Genomic DNA, 16941 nt, shown 5'->3' on the forward strand with positions numbered 1-16941 from the left:
CATTTTCTAAAATGCAAAGGACATAACAGGATTTGAGAATAAATCCAAAATTGAGTGCACAAAAATGTTTCACTGCAAGCGACTATGTACAAGAATGAAATCAACAAATCTTTACAGAATTCAACAGGTACTGCATCAATATTTAGAGTCAACTCCTTGAACCTAATAATGTAGACTAGACTGGACTTAGAGTCATTTGTATTGTAGCTCATTTTGTAACACAGCAGGTGAATTATTTTACATTTTTAGTGAATTAAAAGTGCTGAATTAAAAGTTTGCATTAGTGCATAAAGGACCACTGTATGCTTTTTGTTATTTATTCATTCATGGTTAAAATCTCTTTGAAGGAATGCTATTTGACCCCCAAACAGGCATTCTAGCATGAACGTGTCCCCTCTATTTATTAACCAAAGCCAGCTAACCACAAATACATTGGCTAGCAATTACAGTTTGATTGTACCATCATTATTAAATTCATATGAACATCAGTGCTAGTAAGAATATCAGGTATCAATAGTAAGCCTTGCATTATATTCTTGCAGCACAAGGAATAGTGGCCACAAACAGTTGGTATTTTTGGTAAGCAGGTTACCTGTAAGGAACTCTCTGTTCAACAACTTATACAGAAACACCACTTCAGTCTGGCTGTAAAATGTTCAGATAAAACATTCAAATTAGGGCTGGGTGTAATGGACACATCCTCATAAAGATTGTTGTGTTACTGTGTTTTTTTTACAGTGTTTGGGCCATGGTATACCTGCCTTATTAAACAGGGTGGGTTGTTTCTAACATGACAGTTCAATAATGACAACAGCAGTTAAGAAAACCTTTTCTAAAAAAAATCACATTTCGGAAAACACGCAGCATACATAGAAACGCTGCACATTCAAAAGCAAATGCAAACTACCACAACAAATGCAAAGACACAAACGCGCTGCAAAAGAGGCCTCCAGGCCTGGAGAACTTCCGTTTAAGGCTGAACTTGCAGCGTTTCTGTGTTTGCTGTTGTTTTCTGGTTGTGTATTTTTTTACTTGTTTTTTGTTTTCTGTACTTGCAGCGCGTTTGATGCTTATGCAGTTGTTTTGCCTATTTGCAGCGCGTTTGTTTCTTTTGCAGCGCGTTTCAGCCTTTGCATTGGTTGTGGTAGTTTGCATTTGCTTTTGAATGTGCAGCGTTTCTATATATGCTGCGCGTTTTTCTAAATGTATGTCGTTTCATCAGTTGCTGAGCGTTTGACCCCTACCTGCCACCATAAATATGTTCTAAGAAATTCACTTTTAAAACAATTTGCCCAAGTGATGCGGCAGGATAAAGAGAAATTGTGAGTGATGAAGGATATTTACACACCTTGATCATCACTGTTAATGCAATATTCACCCAGCCCTACTTTAACTCCATGAAGATTTGGGACTGACCCCCCTCTTCGCCCAGCATCAGTCCATGAAACAACACTGCATTTTGGAGGAATTATGCCTCTACTGAATACAAGATACAATGGATTTGAAAGCTATAATTCAGGTCAACACTATGCGTGCTATAGAAGAGAAGCCAAAAACACTTACTATCAGTTTAAAGTAAATCAAGTATGAAACTGACCATTTCTCAGAACACAGATGAAATTAAATACATGACTTACATAGTTTTTATTCTTTTTTTCAAACCTTCAGTAGGGAATAACGAAAGTGCTCTGGTCAATCCTGTAAAAAAATAATTTATACACACCCCTGTCATCTGACAGGCGGGTTTGTCACAAAATTGTTGACAGCTGTTGCTTATTGATGGTCCTCCACCCATTCACTGCGCTGCTCCTCACCCTCATCGCCGTCTGTTGGAAGTATTAGTTGTCATTTGTTAAAGGGGAGGCAGGCAGGCAGTACGACTGTGGAACAGGCTGGGCCTGCTAAAGGCTCTGCCACCTCTCCCTCCAACTCTGTCCATGTTCCTTTCTCTGGGCTGTAGCAGATGGTTGAAGACTTATAGGCCCCCTGAGGAAAACAGAAAATCAAGTCATTCTCTTTTTTACTCTTAGGGATGTTTGAATGTCTTACTGTGAAATGGAAAATCTCCTTTTTTTAGATCAATGGAAATGATCAAAAACAGTCGGGACCACTTTAAGAAGTAAGTTTGGGTATTTTCTTAAATATTTTATGTATTCAGTTGAAGAATTCCATTAAACAACCAACCAGGAATGAAATGATTCACTAAAAAGTAAAGCTGGGTACAGCTTATTCCTCTGTGCAATGGAGCTCCACCGTTCTCCAAAAACACAGCGAAGAGCCAAGATGTCGCAACGGATGACACATTCCCTTATTCCAATGAACTGCAATTTATTTTGAGTCAGTCTCAGTCCCACACATACCTGTATCCTGGTGCCAGAAATACTGTCAATAGTGTTTAAATCTGCAGCTGAGAAAGTCCTACACGAACCTTCCATTTTTTCCTTAACAACTTCAGAGCCCAGTAGAGCCCTTCGACCACTGGCTTCAGTATTAAAATGATAATTGACCGTTTAACTATCAGATTGTTGTTGTTCATAAAAATATAGAACTGTCCCAGCATTATCATTTACTTTCACATTGTATCAAGAAAGACCATACCATGCTCCAGCTGTAGCCTCCGACGAGGAAGATGCTGTCATCCAGAACAGCACAGCCCGGGCCGCTGCGACCCTCCAGGATGGGCGTCTGTAGTATGTTCCACTGGTCGGCTTTCGGATCATAACACTCTACCAACATTACGTCAAGATGGGAGAAACCTTTAAAAGAGGAAGAAAAAATATCTTTAAAGGTTTCTCCCAAAACCTGTGTGAACTACTTTGGAAAGGGATTGTTTTATTGCATGTAGTCTCGCACTCCAACTTTAATGTTATGAATGTAGTGTATATTTTTGAAGCTAATAGGCCTTCTCTTTGTTTTTAGCATGTCCTGTGTTATACAGCCAGTTTGTCTTTAATTGTGATAAATCAGTAGTGGTATGGTAGTCACTGTATAAAGTATGTGGCTGTAGAAACTTCAACAACTTGATGATACAGAGACTGTTTTTTCTTTCCCTTTTCCTCTCAGGACCTCAGAAGCCTGTTTCATTTTATCTACTAGTGTTTGCTTTTCCCTGTTACCTCAACACTTCTTAAATCTGAGGGCAAAGAGTTTTATTGACATAACATATTTGTTTATCAGTAATCAATGTGCATTTTTCAAAAGTGAATGTACACCCAACCAGCAGTAGAGTAGTGAAGAAACATTCCAAAATAAATCAATTAGCAAACACTTATGCACACACACACACTAATTAAAAGCTTGGAGAAAAAAAGGAAAAAATACCTTTGAAGGTAGCTATATAGTTAACACCAAGCAAAGGCTGTGGCCGTGAAAAGCCAACTAGAGTTAGCAAATGATACACACACCACGTTCAGTAAATAAACGTAAACTTGAATTCAAACTAAAATAAATTAAATATTCTGGTGGTTTCTTTTCAAATGCCAGCATGTATTATTGGAGATTAAACATAAATTCCCCTCATGTAACGGCAATTCTATTGTTTGTTCTTGTCTTTGTTCTGTTTTCTACCTTTCATAATGAAGCGTGACCATGGTTCTTTTGTGTACAAAAAAAAGGGTCATTGACACTTAATGGCAGCATTTCTTTACATACAGTTTTGAAAATGTATATGAATGATCAATCTTGACCAGTTTTCTGTGCATTTCGCTGAATTGCTCGAGTACTAACCTTTCAAATGGTTTCCACCAATAGCATACAGGCGGTCATTCATTCCAGCAAGAGCATGAATGGCACGCTTTGTGTTCATATCCTGTTTCCTCGCCCACACATCCATTACAGGGTCATAACAGTAGAGCCAGGACACATACTCGCCATTGTGCACTCCTCCTGCAACATGTTTACACAGAACTAGGCCTCAATATACTGTATCAAACTTTATATAATCTGTAGGCAGACACACACGCATGGAGATATATATTACCAACATATTACTCATTTCACTTATTAATAATAAGCTTACTGATTTTACAGAGACATTTGTTGGCTCTTTCTTTGTATTTCTGATGTTTTTTTTTTTTTAAACAATTAAATGCAGTGCATGAAAATGAATGTCTACGTCCCAAAGACTTCTATTAAACACAGGTTCTATTCAGGGCTCCATGCCTTTGTTTGCCTTCCTTTGGTTTTAAATTGTGATGACTGGCACATTATAATAGTTACGTCATTAAGATCACCGATGATTCAGTGAAATCAGATTTTCAAAGAGGAGGATTTTACTTAATGCTGTGTTGGTGTGATGAGTCTTTGATTTACATGTTAATAAAATAAAATAATTAATTTACAAAATAATTGTACCTCTAGTCATCTGCTCCTGGTTTTGCTTTAAGTACATGTATAGCCAATGCTAAAGGCAATGTTAGCTCCATAGCACACTCAGAATGTGTGTGTGTGTGTGTGTGTGTGTGTGTGTGTGTGTGTGTGTGTGTGTGTGTGTGTGTGTGTGTGTGTGTGTGTGTGTGTGTGTGTGTGTGTGTGTGTGCGTGTGTGCGTGTGTGTGGGGGGAGGGGGGGTATTGAGCTTCTGCTGCTTAAATTTGTATTTCTTACAATCGATACTAAATCTGAAAAGACTATGAAAGTCATTTTTAAGGAAGAATTTAACTCTAGCAGGAGCCCCAGATAAATACAAACCGTCTGCATATTTCATGACAAAGAAGTGGAGAACAGAAGTGAGAAAGGTTCTCTCCTAACCTGATATGTAGATCTTGCCATTGTGCACTGCTCCTGCATGTGCTGCCAGAGGCTGTGGCAGAGACGACACGTAGTTCCACTCGTTAGTCTCCAGGTTGTAGGACTCCACGCTGGAGAGGTAGCCACTCTCGTTCCTACCACCAATCACATACAGGTGCTTTTCCAGGCGGCAGGCAAAGAAACTGGCTCTCCTGAGGAAGCAAGTGTCAACCAGACAACATCATTAAACCAGCAAAGACAAGATGTATTTGGTGATTTTCCACAGTTTGTGTGAAAAGAGGAAAGGATTTATATGAATTTGTTAACTGATTATGTCAAGTTGATGTCTTGAGCACTTGTTTCATGCTAATTTATTTGATGCTGGAATGCGTGTACCGACTTACTAAAAGAAGGAAGAGCATTATACAATGTTTTTTATGCAAACAAATGAAACAAATTTTTATTTAAATGTGTTACCAACTAAAAGTCAAGAAAGAAATGCAGTTCTATGGGTGTAATAAAGTCCTACAGTGTTTTTGTGGTATGTTCATATTTCCTTTTCACAACCCTAAACACACAATTCTGCACTGAACCACAAACAGACTTACCTCTCCTGCATAGGAGGCAGCTGTATCCAACTGTTGAATCTGGGATCATAGCGGCTGACAAAATTAGTGCTGTGTTTTCCTGCAAATCAGATCAAAAACAAAGACATGGATGATTCAGATTATTAAATTTTGGGGTTTTGGAGTCTTTATGGTGTGATTCAATTTAGGCGGATTAAGGCAGTACTCAGTTCTTATTGTACTATCTGCCAAAAGTTGTGTAACATAGAGTGCAAAGGAATTTCACTGATGTGATTCTGCAGGTCTCCCTCTAATGTAAAACTTCACAACCAACATGGGATGATTTGCGTTGTTATTATTTTCTGGTTTCCACCACCCTACGGGCAAAAAGATGAGCGCTTTTATCATGTAGGATAATCTATTAAACCAATCATTAATGATCCATCATAAGATGTTTTGGTGTTTGCTCAGAGAAAATATGATGAATATAATGTTTGTTTTGTAGGAACAAAAGGACAGCATCAGATTCTTGCTCGTTTACAGTCTTTGTTTCTTACTACTGCTGTGTGTGTTGCCACTATTTTGCCAAAAGCGCTCTTAACTCTTCTACAAATGTTTCAGTGTTAATAACAGTTATTTTTCTGGGCCAATTATGGATAAGTGTTGATTGAAGTGTTGTTTGTCCACTCGAAGCTGATCTGGCTCTGTTATGAGTGTTTAAAACTATCTGAAAGTGTTACATTATCTCTGATGGGTTTGAACCTACATCAACTCTGGCTCAGAGCATTCTCTCAGCCATGTAAATGTGACAAATGTGCCGTTTAAAATCACTGGGAAGACGGACTTTCAGTCTGTGGAGGTGCTACTGTACCGTTGGGGTTCCACTGGTCCTCTCCGCCCATTAGCAGCAGGAAGTTCTCCACCTCCACCACGCAGTGATGAGCGCTGTTGTAAGGCATTACTGATAGAGACACAAAAATTAAAGGTGTCACTCTAACACTAAAACATGTGAATGAAACATTAGAAATACATGGCTACCGTAATTCCCATTAAATTTAACCTTGTATCACCACACGTTGGAGTGGGCAACGGGCAGCCCGGGGGCCACATGCGGCCCCCATCAACCCTCAACGTGGCCCTCAGGTAATTTTTTACATATCAATTAATTGGAAAACATGACAAAATCTGCCATGAAATCATGAAAACCAGAAATATGTCCATAATAATATTCGATCACTGGTATATGTTGAGTTAAATTTGAGACATAATTGACTGTAATCATTTTTGTATCCTACAATTTGGCCCCCTGGCAGTGAGAATTAAACAAATATGGCCCTTGCTGTGACCAAAGTTGCCCAGTCCTGCGTTAGTGTGTTTGTTAAAACCATACTAGCAGATTAATAATACTTTACTGAAGTGCAACAAGTACAACATGAACTTTTCAGCCATGAAACTTATTTTTCATGGCTTTAGACCATTTCACCATTACAGAATGTCACAATTAAAAAACACAATTCAAAAATGTATTAATTTGTCCATAAATTCATAAAGCCATTGTCTTTCACCTGTGGATTAACAATCAATTACATCTTCAGTCTTTTCTTGCAACAAATAAACAGAAAAAACAACAATATACAGTATATGGGTTGGGATTGTTTTGCCAATAGATCAGTAAAAAACACTTCTGCTGCCTCTCTATGTTGCATACAAATTATGGTAGTTTTTTTCACCGTACTACTGTCTATACTAACCATTAGCAGATCAATAATACTTTACTTAAGTGCAACATGAACTGTTTCTATTTCATGGCTTTAGATCATTTCACCATTACAGGATGTCCTCTTCCAATAGATCATTAAAATGCACTTCTGCTGCCTCTCTATGTGGCATACAAATGGTAGTTGTAGTTGTTTTTTTGTCCTTTCATGTATTGTGTCGAACAAGAAGCCATTTGAAGTAGCATCACACATTTTAGCTGCACATTTTGGTATTAGCATCCAGAGGAATTATGGTCTGTTTAAGTTGTTTAGACCCCTGGGAACTCAGAAGGCACTTAAGAGGTTCCAGACTCATTCTCATTTGGTCTGGTGATGTCAGGCCCTGAGCGAACTTTATAGTACATACCACAACCTGAACCTGAACCTGATACTGGAAAATTCTGGTTGTAAAATATAAACATAAATGCTGTTCTTAAATGAACTTTAAGGATACACAAACTTCTCAACTACACCTGCAGAAATACAATACTGTTAAGGTTATACAGATACACGTCCTCTGGACAATTATTATTAGTAATATTAAAATCAGGTTTTTATTTAATAAAAATCCAAAAAATATGAGCTTAACATTCTAATAAGCAATGTTTGTACTAGCAGGGATTATCATGTAGTGACTAATTTCATTCTGCCGTGCTGAGTATCCTATTGAATAACACAGTGCTTCTCCTACTACATGTTAATGTCAAGATTGATTTAATTGTACCATGTGCTCATCACTACACAACATGCTTGATACAGTGACAAACATCTTTTTCACAGTTGTCAATGTGAGCCAGTTTTATAGAATATAGTTCTACTGCTGATCACGTTGGTGACTCTCAAAGTGGAGCAAATGAAAATGCAAGGCAGAGGAAAAACGTTTCTCTATGTTAGTCTCAATACTACCATCTATCTATCTATCTATCTACCTGTCTATCTGTGTCTATCCTGCTTTGACAGAGAAAGATAATGCAGAGACAAAAAGGAAAATAACATAATAAACATCAACAGTCAGGCCAAACAGAGAGTAGTCTATAAAATTCAAACAAAAACGCAAGAACAGGATGCCAACACAAAGAAGAAGAAAAAATGTAAATAAAAAAAAAAACATTAGGCAGGTGTCAAAGGCAGTAAAAGTAAAACAGCAATACAATTACATAAATAAATAAAATAATAAAATCAATAAAAATTAGGATAAGATTATGAGAGAAAGATGACATTCACAGGAAAAAATAAAGAAAAAGAAAGATAATAAGGGATGGATAAAAGATAGATCATTAATATCTCTTTTAGATTTGAGTCTCAACACCCAGAAGGACCCCACCTGAGGATCTAAGGTCACGAGATGGCTCATAAGGGAATCAGCATTTCCCAAATGTAATTCAAGCTTTAAATGTAATCAGCAAAAACTTAAAATCAATTCTAAAACGCACAGTGAGCCAGTGAAGGGAATCATGGATAGGACAGGAGTGATGTTATCTCTTAGAAACCAGTAAAGAAGCCGTTGTGCTTCATTCTGGACCAGCCAGAGGCAAGAGAGGGATTTCTTAGAGACACATGAAAGGAGGGTGTTGTGTAGTCCAATCAAGAAAAGATCCATCAATGAATAATGAATAACTAGATGTTTAGCACAAGTTAGCATAAACAGCTACGAGCCCAGACCTGCAGAGGGGACGCTTGTAGAGGATTTTCCTCTTGTGTATGTTTTTGTGCTCCCCTCCACTCCTCCATCTTCTCTTGCTGAAGTGACCCCATTGAGATGTAGAGAAATGGTCTTAGGTGACAGTCATAATGAACATGATCGTGTTCACTCAATAAATCTCAGGCCCGGTGCTTTTTGAGCACAAATCAGTGGAATGTTAAAGCCCACCTGTCTGTCTCCATCAGTCATTTCCACTGTCACCTCCCCAACGCCTGATGGATCGCAGTTGCTGCAAAATTAGACAGCCTTGAATCTCATTTCTTTCCAATTGGCCTCTCCCTGCAATCTCACTCTGGCTGGCTGACATGTGCCGGTCCTCCATGGGAGGGGAGTTTCAGATAGGAACTAATACTACATACCCTAAACACAGCTTTATCTCAAACGAGGGGATTAGGTTGCCTGCCTCCAGTGCACCTCAAAGACGAGTGCCATATGACTGCCAAATTCCCTTACATGCTATTTACATTATCATTCAGTCAGCAGTATATAGGACATGGATGGGCGGCTTTTTATTTGATGACTACTGACTTGTACTCGTACTAAGAATCATCTTATACACATGTGAAAAGGAGATTATTGCTTTACAGCATGTCACAGGCGGAGTGCTGTGGGAGGATTTGGAACACTTGGCCTACCTCTACAGGTGTTACAGTTACACTGGTAAAAAGTGGGATAAGTGGCAGTTTATAATGACTGAAACTACTGAAAATTATTAAAAAATATCAATTATTTTTTTCCTTCTACAATGTGTAAGACGACTCACCCAACCCCCTCATCTAAATCTCCCAAAAACCCCAGGAGTGAACAGCCGTAGGAGGTCTGAATGAATACGTCCTCTGCGAGATGGACACCATCACTCCAGTCTACAGTGAGCTCTAGGGCTCACTAGAGGGAGTCAGAAACCTCTGCATAGAGGCAGAGTCAGGGTTGGTTGAATGACTCCACAGCTAATGCACCACTGCTGCTCTATCTCTGACGTGCCTTTAACAACCATTACAATTGCATCCCGCTGAGCAGAATTCCTTTGTTCTATGCCATGCTGCGTAGATGATGTCCATTTACGATAGGGAGAGTGTAATATCAGGATGGTTTACAGAAGAAAAGGAGGAGTAGAGTGAAGCATTGTGGCTGAGCCTGTGCCTGCCTTTGTCTTGTGTTCGTCCACGCTGCTGTGGGTACACTAGATGGCAAACTTTACACTGGAATCACCGAGCAGCAGATATATCTGACACAGCCAGAGAGGGATCAGATTCTCCCCAAATTGTGTTGATGAATGTCTTAATCAAAGGCTGTCCCTCTCAGGTTTCGCCTCATTGAAAAGTTATGATTGAATGTTAATAATCTTCATTCCACATCCATTGTGTGGAGGCTACATCAGATGGTCACTGATGTGTTAAGGGGATGATTTTGCAGTTTTGTCCTTCCACTTGGACACGGACCATTTGAGTGTTAACTTTTTAGTTTTGAGCGATGGAAATCCCTGTTGACCTTTTGCTTGTCGCAGTTTATACCCATGAGAGCGAGTTAAATGAGAAACTGACAATACAGACTCCAGGGTCTCAGGCTGTCGTGTAAGCATGGTTCCTTTAGTAACATGCAACTAAACATAAGCTAAAAAATGACTACCATGAAATATTGTTACTCAAACAGAGATAGATACAAGGTCCACACATTTTGCTGAGTGTATGACTCCTTAAATCCGAAATAAAAAAATACAGAGAGTTGACTGATAAACTCATGCCATCAAGTGAGAATTTAACCTGCACAGTGGCACTGACAAAAAAAGGGACCTATGGCTAAGATGTATGAATGAAGGGACCCAGCTGAGATATGGCTACAACCGAAATAAAGGGACAAAAAACTCAATATATCCGGCGATGATGATGCAAGGCACAAAAAAGGTCTTCCATTAGCTCTTGTTTGACCTTTGCAATATGGCAACAATATAGTGGTGAGCCTCAAAAGGTCAGGGAAGACAGAGAGAAAAGAGAGCATAGTGCATAGAGGAGAGTGCTGGGATGTCTGTGTCCTTCAATTATTTTGTCTTATAACCAATAGAAATAGATAGAAAAGAAAAACTATGACAATGTCCATTCAATATGACATCATGGAATCAATATTGTGACTGAAGCCCTCGTAGAAATCCCTACAGTAAATAGCGTCTTTATGGTTTATATTTCTATCCTCAGTCATTCAAAACACAATATATTTGATTTGTAATTTTTCTATCAGCATTTCAGTTTTCTATCAGTATCTATTCTAATTGCAGTTGCTGTGTTCATCAACCCAATCAATCTCTTTTTTTTTTGTCATCCATCCATCCATCCATCCATTATCTATATTGCTTTTCCTGTTCGGGGTCAGGGGGGGCTGGCGCCAATCCCAGCTGTCATTGGGCGAGAGTCAGGATACACCCTGAACTGGTCGCCAGTCAATCACAGGGCTTTATTCAACACAATCTATTTTAATGCTTATATTCAATATGTATTTTTTGTCTGTATGGGGTATTTCAATGTCATGTACTGATAAAACGAGTGAAATAATCAAGCTACATTTAAAAACTATTGAGGAAACATTGTATTCATCATTGTTCCATCTCTGCCACAATAGATCATTAGATTCCAGTAAATCTCATCATGCATCCTGCCAGCATATTTCAGCAAAAACAAGGGAAACCGGGCATGAAGCTCCACAGTGCTGTGAAGTCACGCTCTGATTAAAAACTTATATTAAAAGTGATAGTGATACATTATTACCTAAAGGATTTAGGGAACTCCTTCCCCTCATTTTCTGTGGAAATTAACCTGTGTTAAAGTCATCCATAGGAACAACTTTGTCTCATCATAAAAAGCCACTAACATAAGATGCCCCAGGAAAAAAAAGAAGCAGAGCTTTTGCTACTCACTTGTGAGGATCTTCCATGTCTTTTTCTCGTCGTCATAGTACTGGACTAAATTGCTTGGAAGACGATCAGGTCCAGGAGGCAAACCACCCACCAGTAACAGCAATCTCTTATTGGAACGAATTCTGTAATGTCAAAAGTGTGGGTGTATGGACAAGTGTTAGGAAACAGAGAACAAAACAGGTATTAAAACTTGAAGTAAAACAGCAAAGGCAAAAATAAGCACAACCCAAACTTATACCATTAATTTCTTAATTGACATAATAGCTTAGAAATTACAAGCATCCCTAGCACAGCATATTTTTTTCACTGTGGAATACTAAATTTGTTAATTAAATAACCTGTGAATTAAACAATAGAAACAATATCAGCTTATGTCTGGGTACAACTTCTTAACTTTAGACTACTGATTCTGCAATTTGTGGCTTTGTATGTCATGATTAACAAAAAAATAGCTAAACTGCGTACTTATGCCTTTGATGTGTTACTGAACGGTTATGATACTCCAAAGACATCTTTTCAATTAGCTGTTAAACGATGAGGGTCATGCATTGTGCCATGCTGGAGGCCAAAAGCACAATTGAGTAGATAAACCTGCCTATACAATGTCTCTATTTCATTGGCCGCAGTGATTCATGTGACATGAATAGAAATTCCCAGAGATATATCCTGCTGTTTGTATTTGATATGCAAGCCAAAAGCTGAACACTTTACTGTACATTAATGACCATTATCTGGCTCCTAATGGATTGCAGAGCAAATCCACCAATTAATCACAATATGCAGTCGAAAAAATATTAAGAGTAGCTGGCCTTTATATTCAGCCACTTCCACCTTTTATCCTTTTTCACTTTTTTATGCTTGAAAAAATCCCCGTCGTCTCGGTACATTCTCCCTGCTACTGGCCCACTGTGAAGTGTTTTGGGGTTATTCATATGCAAATGAGCCCCTGGACATAGATAATGGTGATTAATTGAGAGAGGAGAGAAACTGTGGCATGTGAAACTAATTATGAGGATTCCTTATTCTTTGCTCATTTAGGACAGCATGTAGGAATAGATATGTAATTGGGATGATGTAGGAATAGTTACAAGTAAAAAGACAATCACTTAAAGATCTTTTTGTATGACTTTCAATTTGAAATGATCTGCTCTTAATATTAAAATGTTAAATTCCCTGCATAAATCTATTAATGCCATCACTGCTCAGAAGAAATTTCAGGCTTGACTGCACAGTCAACCCTGTAAACAAAACCTGACAACATCCCCGTCAATCAATCAACACACTAACAACGCCCGACTATTCACCAGCTCCTTAAAGTGCTGATCAGGACAAACATGGAAGTAGCCTACATGCAGCTTGGCCTATTTTTGTGAGTAGAACTTGCTTAATAAACCTGAATGCTGACAGCATTGCCACATTGAATCTTATTTGATAAGCTACATCTTATCAAATATATACACACACGCCCAGATGTGTTAAAATCCTTCCATTGCTATAGTTTATTTTCATTATAACATGAATTGCTTGTGTATCATTAAACTTAATCCAGGATTGTAATGTAAGTACCATGTCATTCTGGGAACAAATGAATTACAGCATTTCAAATTCTATTCATCAGAGTTGCCACACATCAAAAGCATAACCTTTTGATCTAATTTGCTGCATCTTGTCTACACTGATTAGAGAGCAATTACACAGATGTGTGAGGAAATAAAGATAGCATTTCCCTCCACTAAAACATAAGGTACCTTGTAATTATGGATACAGTGTAGCATAGAGTGGATCAAGCCCCTTGACATCTGGCATTCTATAAAAGGGAAACCCCAAAAATCCTCATTAAGTGGACCTCTAACCTCACAGCTCTGATTGACCACCTACATGGTCCAGATTACACAGGCGGTGGGACCAGTACTTGAGCGAGTGGGCAATACTTAAGTCGGCGATTTGTTTAAATTTAACAAGTGGGAGGCATTTAATCGCCCTCTATCCACACTCTAGTAGCTCATTACTGTTTGCATGTGTGTGAACTTGTTTTTGTATCTGTGTGTGTTTGTCTCATCCTTACCTGCTGGCCGTAGTCTGCCTGCAGTGCTGCCTGAAGGGCATGAGGTGGTAGTTCATGGCATCCAGGAGTAGTTTCTGGCACACAGGGTCACTCCTCATGAAGTCAACGGACTGCACCCTCTCGACCAGCTCTGGAGCAGGTATGAGGGCGAAGCGCAGCCTCTTCATAAGGTCCGGGGCATAGTGCATGCGAGTCTCCCTGTCATGCTCTAGCCACAGGACTGACATCTGGAACAGAGCCAGTTCTGACTCCACTGGAGGTGGCAGAGCATCCAGCATAGCACACATCTCCTCAAAGTTCAGCAGCAGCACGTCCTCCACAAGATACTTGTTGGCCAGCTTCTTGGTCTCATCCAGTCCATGGAGTGCGGCAATCTTGCAGATCTGCTTGTAGTTCTGAACAGAGATCTGGTCATTGAGGAACTGCACACTGAGCTTGGTAATCTGAGGGATGTTGAGGATCTTGCTGACTGACAGCACCTCTTCCACTGTGTCTAGGGAAAGAGTCACGTTGGCAGTGTACAGGTACTCCAGCACTAGCCTTAGTCCAATGGAGGAGCAACCCTGGAGTACTAGGTTATTGATGGGCCTGGCGCTGGGGGTCACCAGCTTGTCATCAGGAGAGGATGAGGGGGTTCCACTGCTGCCCTGGTCCCCTTTGCTCCCCTCGTTGTTGATGACATTATGGGAAGAGAAGAGAGATCTGAAATACTGGGAGCAGGATGCCAGCACAGCTTTGTGGCAGTGGAACTGCTGTCCCTGGGCAGTGAGAGTCACATCACAGAACAGCTGTTTTCTCCATAAGAGGTTGAGCCCGTGCAGCAGGGTGTCACTGTGTGTTGGGTCAAAGGTGGATGTTCTATCACCCGATCTGGACATGACTTCCTGACTGTGAACGCCACCTAGGTAACAAATAAACCATGCAAGCCATTTACCTCAGGTCATTTATTTGCACAACACACGCAGCCTATAGTTGATTTCGGTCTGCTATTAGAACGAAAAACGATTTCTCGAGTAAGTTATTGAACAGCTCTCCAGTCCGTCCAGCGGGGGGGGAAAAAAACCATCATGCCATGCCTGCCGGCGTACATCTACATCCAACACGGCTTCAGTCGCTTTCAACTTTGAGCTCTGGTCGTACAGCAACAAACAAAAACGCAGTAGTTCCCACAGCGTGCCACTCTTACTCATTCTTCACCCGACAGCGAGATGATTTGAATGGAGGCTGGCTGAGAGGGGTTTTTCAGGGGCGCTGTGAAAACAAAAACGCGGACACTTGGGAGATGCTGCAGCGCTTTCTCTCCTCGCTAAACGCGGCTGAAGTTGTCGGATGAGGGGGAAAAAGAAAACAGCCGCTACGTTGGACGGAGAACATGCAGCATTCAGACAACACTTCTCCCTTCTCCTTATCGCGCTGCACTCCCCCACAACGAGGACATTGCACATCACACAGATTTACGGAGTCATACAAAAGCAATTAGTTTGTCTCCAGCAGCACTACGGATGCGTTTCGCTTTTTCAGCCTAACCTGAGTTAAGCGGACGTGAGTATCGACATACAGCTTAATAACTGAAATGTAGCTTTCGGTAAAGTTAAATGTAAACTGCATATCTATTGTTTTCTTAAGCAGTGCAAAAGCTATTTCTACGAGTGTAAACTTGATACAAAGCGTGCTGTAACGTTGTCGCCAGATTCACGAAAAGCGCCTGTCACAACTAAATGATGTGAGCAGCTCGCCTGAGAAGGAGCCAAACTTACCTGACTTCAGCTCTTGACAAAAAAAGAAAAGTAAAGCTTCAGGTTCCCAATAATCTCACTTGATTTGTCCTTTGTTCTTCCTTTTTTAAGAAGTGTCCTTTTCCTTTAAAGTCTATGGTCGGTGATGTCTCAAAATAACCATTGATTCCAACTCAGAAAGTCACTATTTCAGGTTATTTGTTGACGTTGATCATTTGTTCTTCTGAATTAACAAGAAGTGTGTGAGTGTGAGAGGGAGCTGTGCTTTCTGCAAGAGAAGAAGAAGAAGAAATATACGTGTGACAAATTATGCTACCAAGAAACAACACATCATTATCCTTGGGCCTGGGGCTCAGTGAGTCGTAACGAGAGTAATAGGAAATCCACGGTTGGGGAGAGAAACGGTCGTGCATGGCCGGTGGAGAGAGACCATGCAGGGGTATGGATGCTGGAGAGACTCGCAAAATTATGGCTCAAGGCTATTGTAAAAACTGTCGAGCGTAAATGACTGCGATTTCAAACATCTATGGAAGAAAGAAAAGAGAAAGGGGGAGAAAAACCGAGTCTTTCCCTCGCTGTTATAGAGAGAACCGTCAAGTTTTAGTGCGCATTGCTAATTAGTCAATTTCTCTCTGCCTTCACAGCCCGACGACTTTGCTGCTGAGCTGAAACTGCTAATTTCTGGGACCAGCCTTTTTTTGGCTGTGAACTGGATGGATGAATGGCTTGTCTCGCACAAATGACAAAAAGCCCCTGCCTTAATCTCCATCGCCAAAATAACCCCTCATCTCATTCTGCTCCTGCTAGTCCTTCAAAAGAAGGTGCTTTACACAACACACACAAGTTTTGCATCTGTATCAATAATAAAATACACACTTTAGTGTCCCTGCATTGTCTATTATGTTGAATTAAAACATTATCAAAATCTTATGTGACAAAAGGATCCTGCTACATACACAATGAAGCACATCACAAGCACAAAGGTGATGTGAAGTTACAGAGGAACAAGCAGAAAAATAAAGTCTGACATAACATGCAGTGTTTCATGTGCTATTACCTGATAAGTGCATTGTATCACAACCTGGGGTCTAGCTGCAGGCCGGAAAACACAAAGGGGAGAAACCTAATACAACATCCATCAGTGCACATAGTGTGTTGTTTGTCTAAGTCCTATTTAGATATTCAGAATTCATACACACTTTCACCTCCACAGACCCAAGGCACATAAGGCTGGCCTTAACCCATTAAAACAAGGTGATCGGTGCATCACACAATGAAAATAAGACTCCTTGTTGTCTTGTATGATTTCCTGTCATAATACAATAAGGGACATTTAAATTAAACCCCCTTAGCTATGCCCAGCTCCTGCTTGATCCTAGAGGTGTGGATATCCTCCACGTACATTTAAAAACCTGTTAACTGAGGCTTCTAATCTTGTTATCTTAATTAGGGGGAGCATCCTTCCTGTGACCCTGTACATAAG

General features: G+C 40.0%; 1 protein-coding gene across 2 annotated transcripts; it reads right to left on the reverse strand.

The window, feature by feature from the left end:
- Positions 1–976: 976 nt before the first annotated feature.
- Positions 977–16662, reverse strand: klhl14 (kelch-like family member 14). Of its 2 annotated transcripts, XM_020652167.3 has the most exons (9): positions 15480–16662; positions 13723–14623; positions 11658–11779; positions 6165–6254; positions 5336–5414; positions 4749–4939; positions 3727–3885; positions 2599–2756; positions 977–1986 (listed from the first exon to the last, which is right to left on the reverse strand). In XM_020652167.3, the coding sequence occupies exons 2-9, from the start codon at positions 14598–14600 to the stop codon at positions 1846–1848; spliced, it is 1818 nt and encodes a 605-aa protein (XP_020507823.1). In that variant the 5' UTR covers positions 14601–14623; positions 15480–16662; the 3' UTR covers positions 977–1845. The 2 variants fall into 2 exon arrangements, with proteins under 2 accessions (XP_020507823.1, XP_065810206.1); XM_065954134.1 differs by lacking the exon at positions 15480–16662 and having other exon boundaries at positions 13723–15431.
- Between the last annotated feature and the right edge of the window lie 279 nt (positions 16663–16941).

This window comes from Labrus bergylta, chromosome 4, assembly GCF_963930695.1.
Source record: "Labrus bergylta chromosome 4, fLabBer1.1, whole genome shotgun sequence".
NCBI classification, from domain to species: domain Eukaryota; kingdom Metazoa; phylum Chordata; class Actinopteri; order Labriformes; family Labridae; genus Labrus; species Labrus bergylta.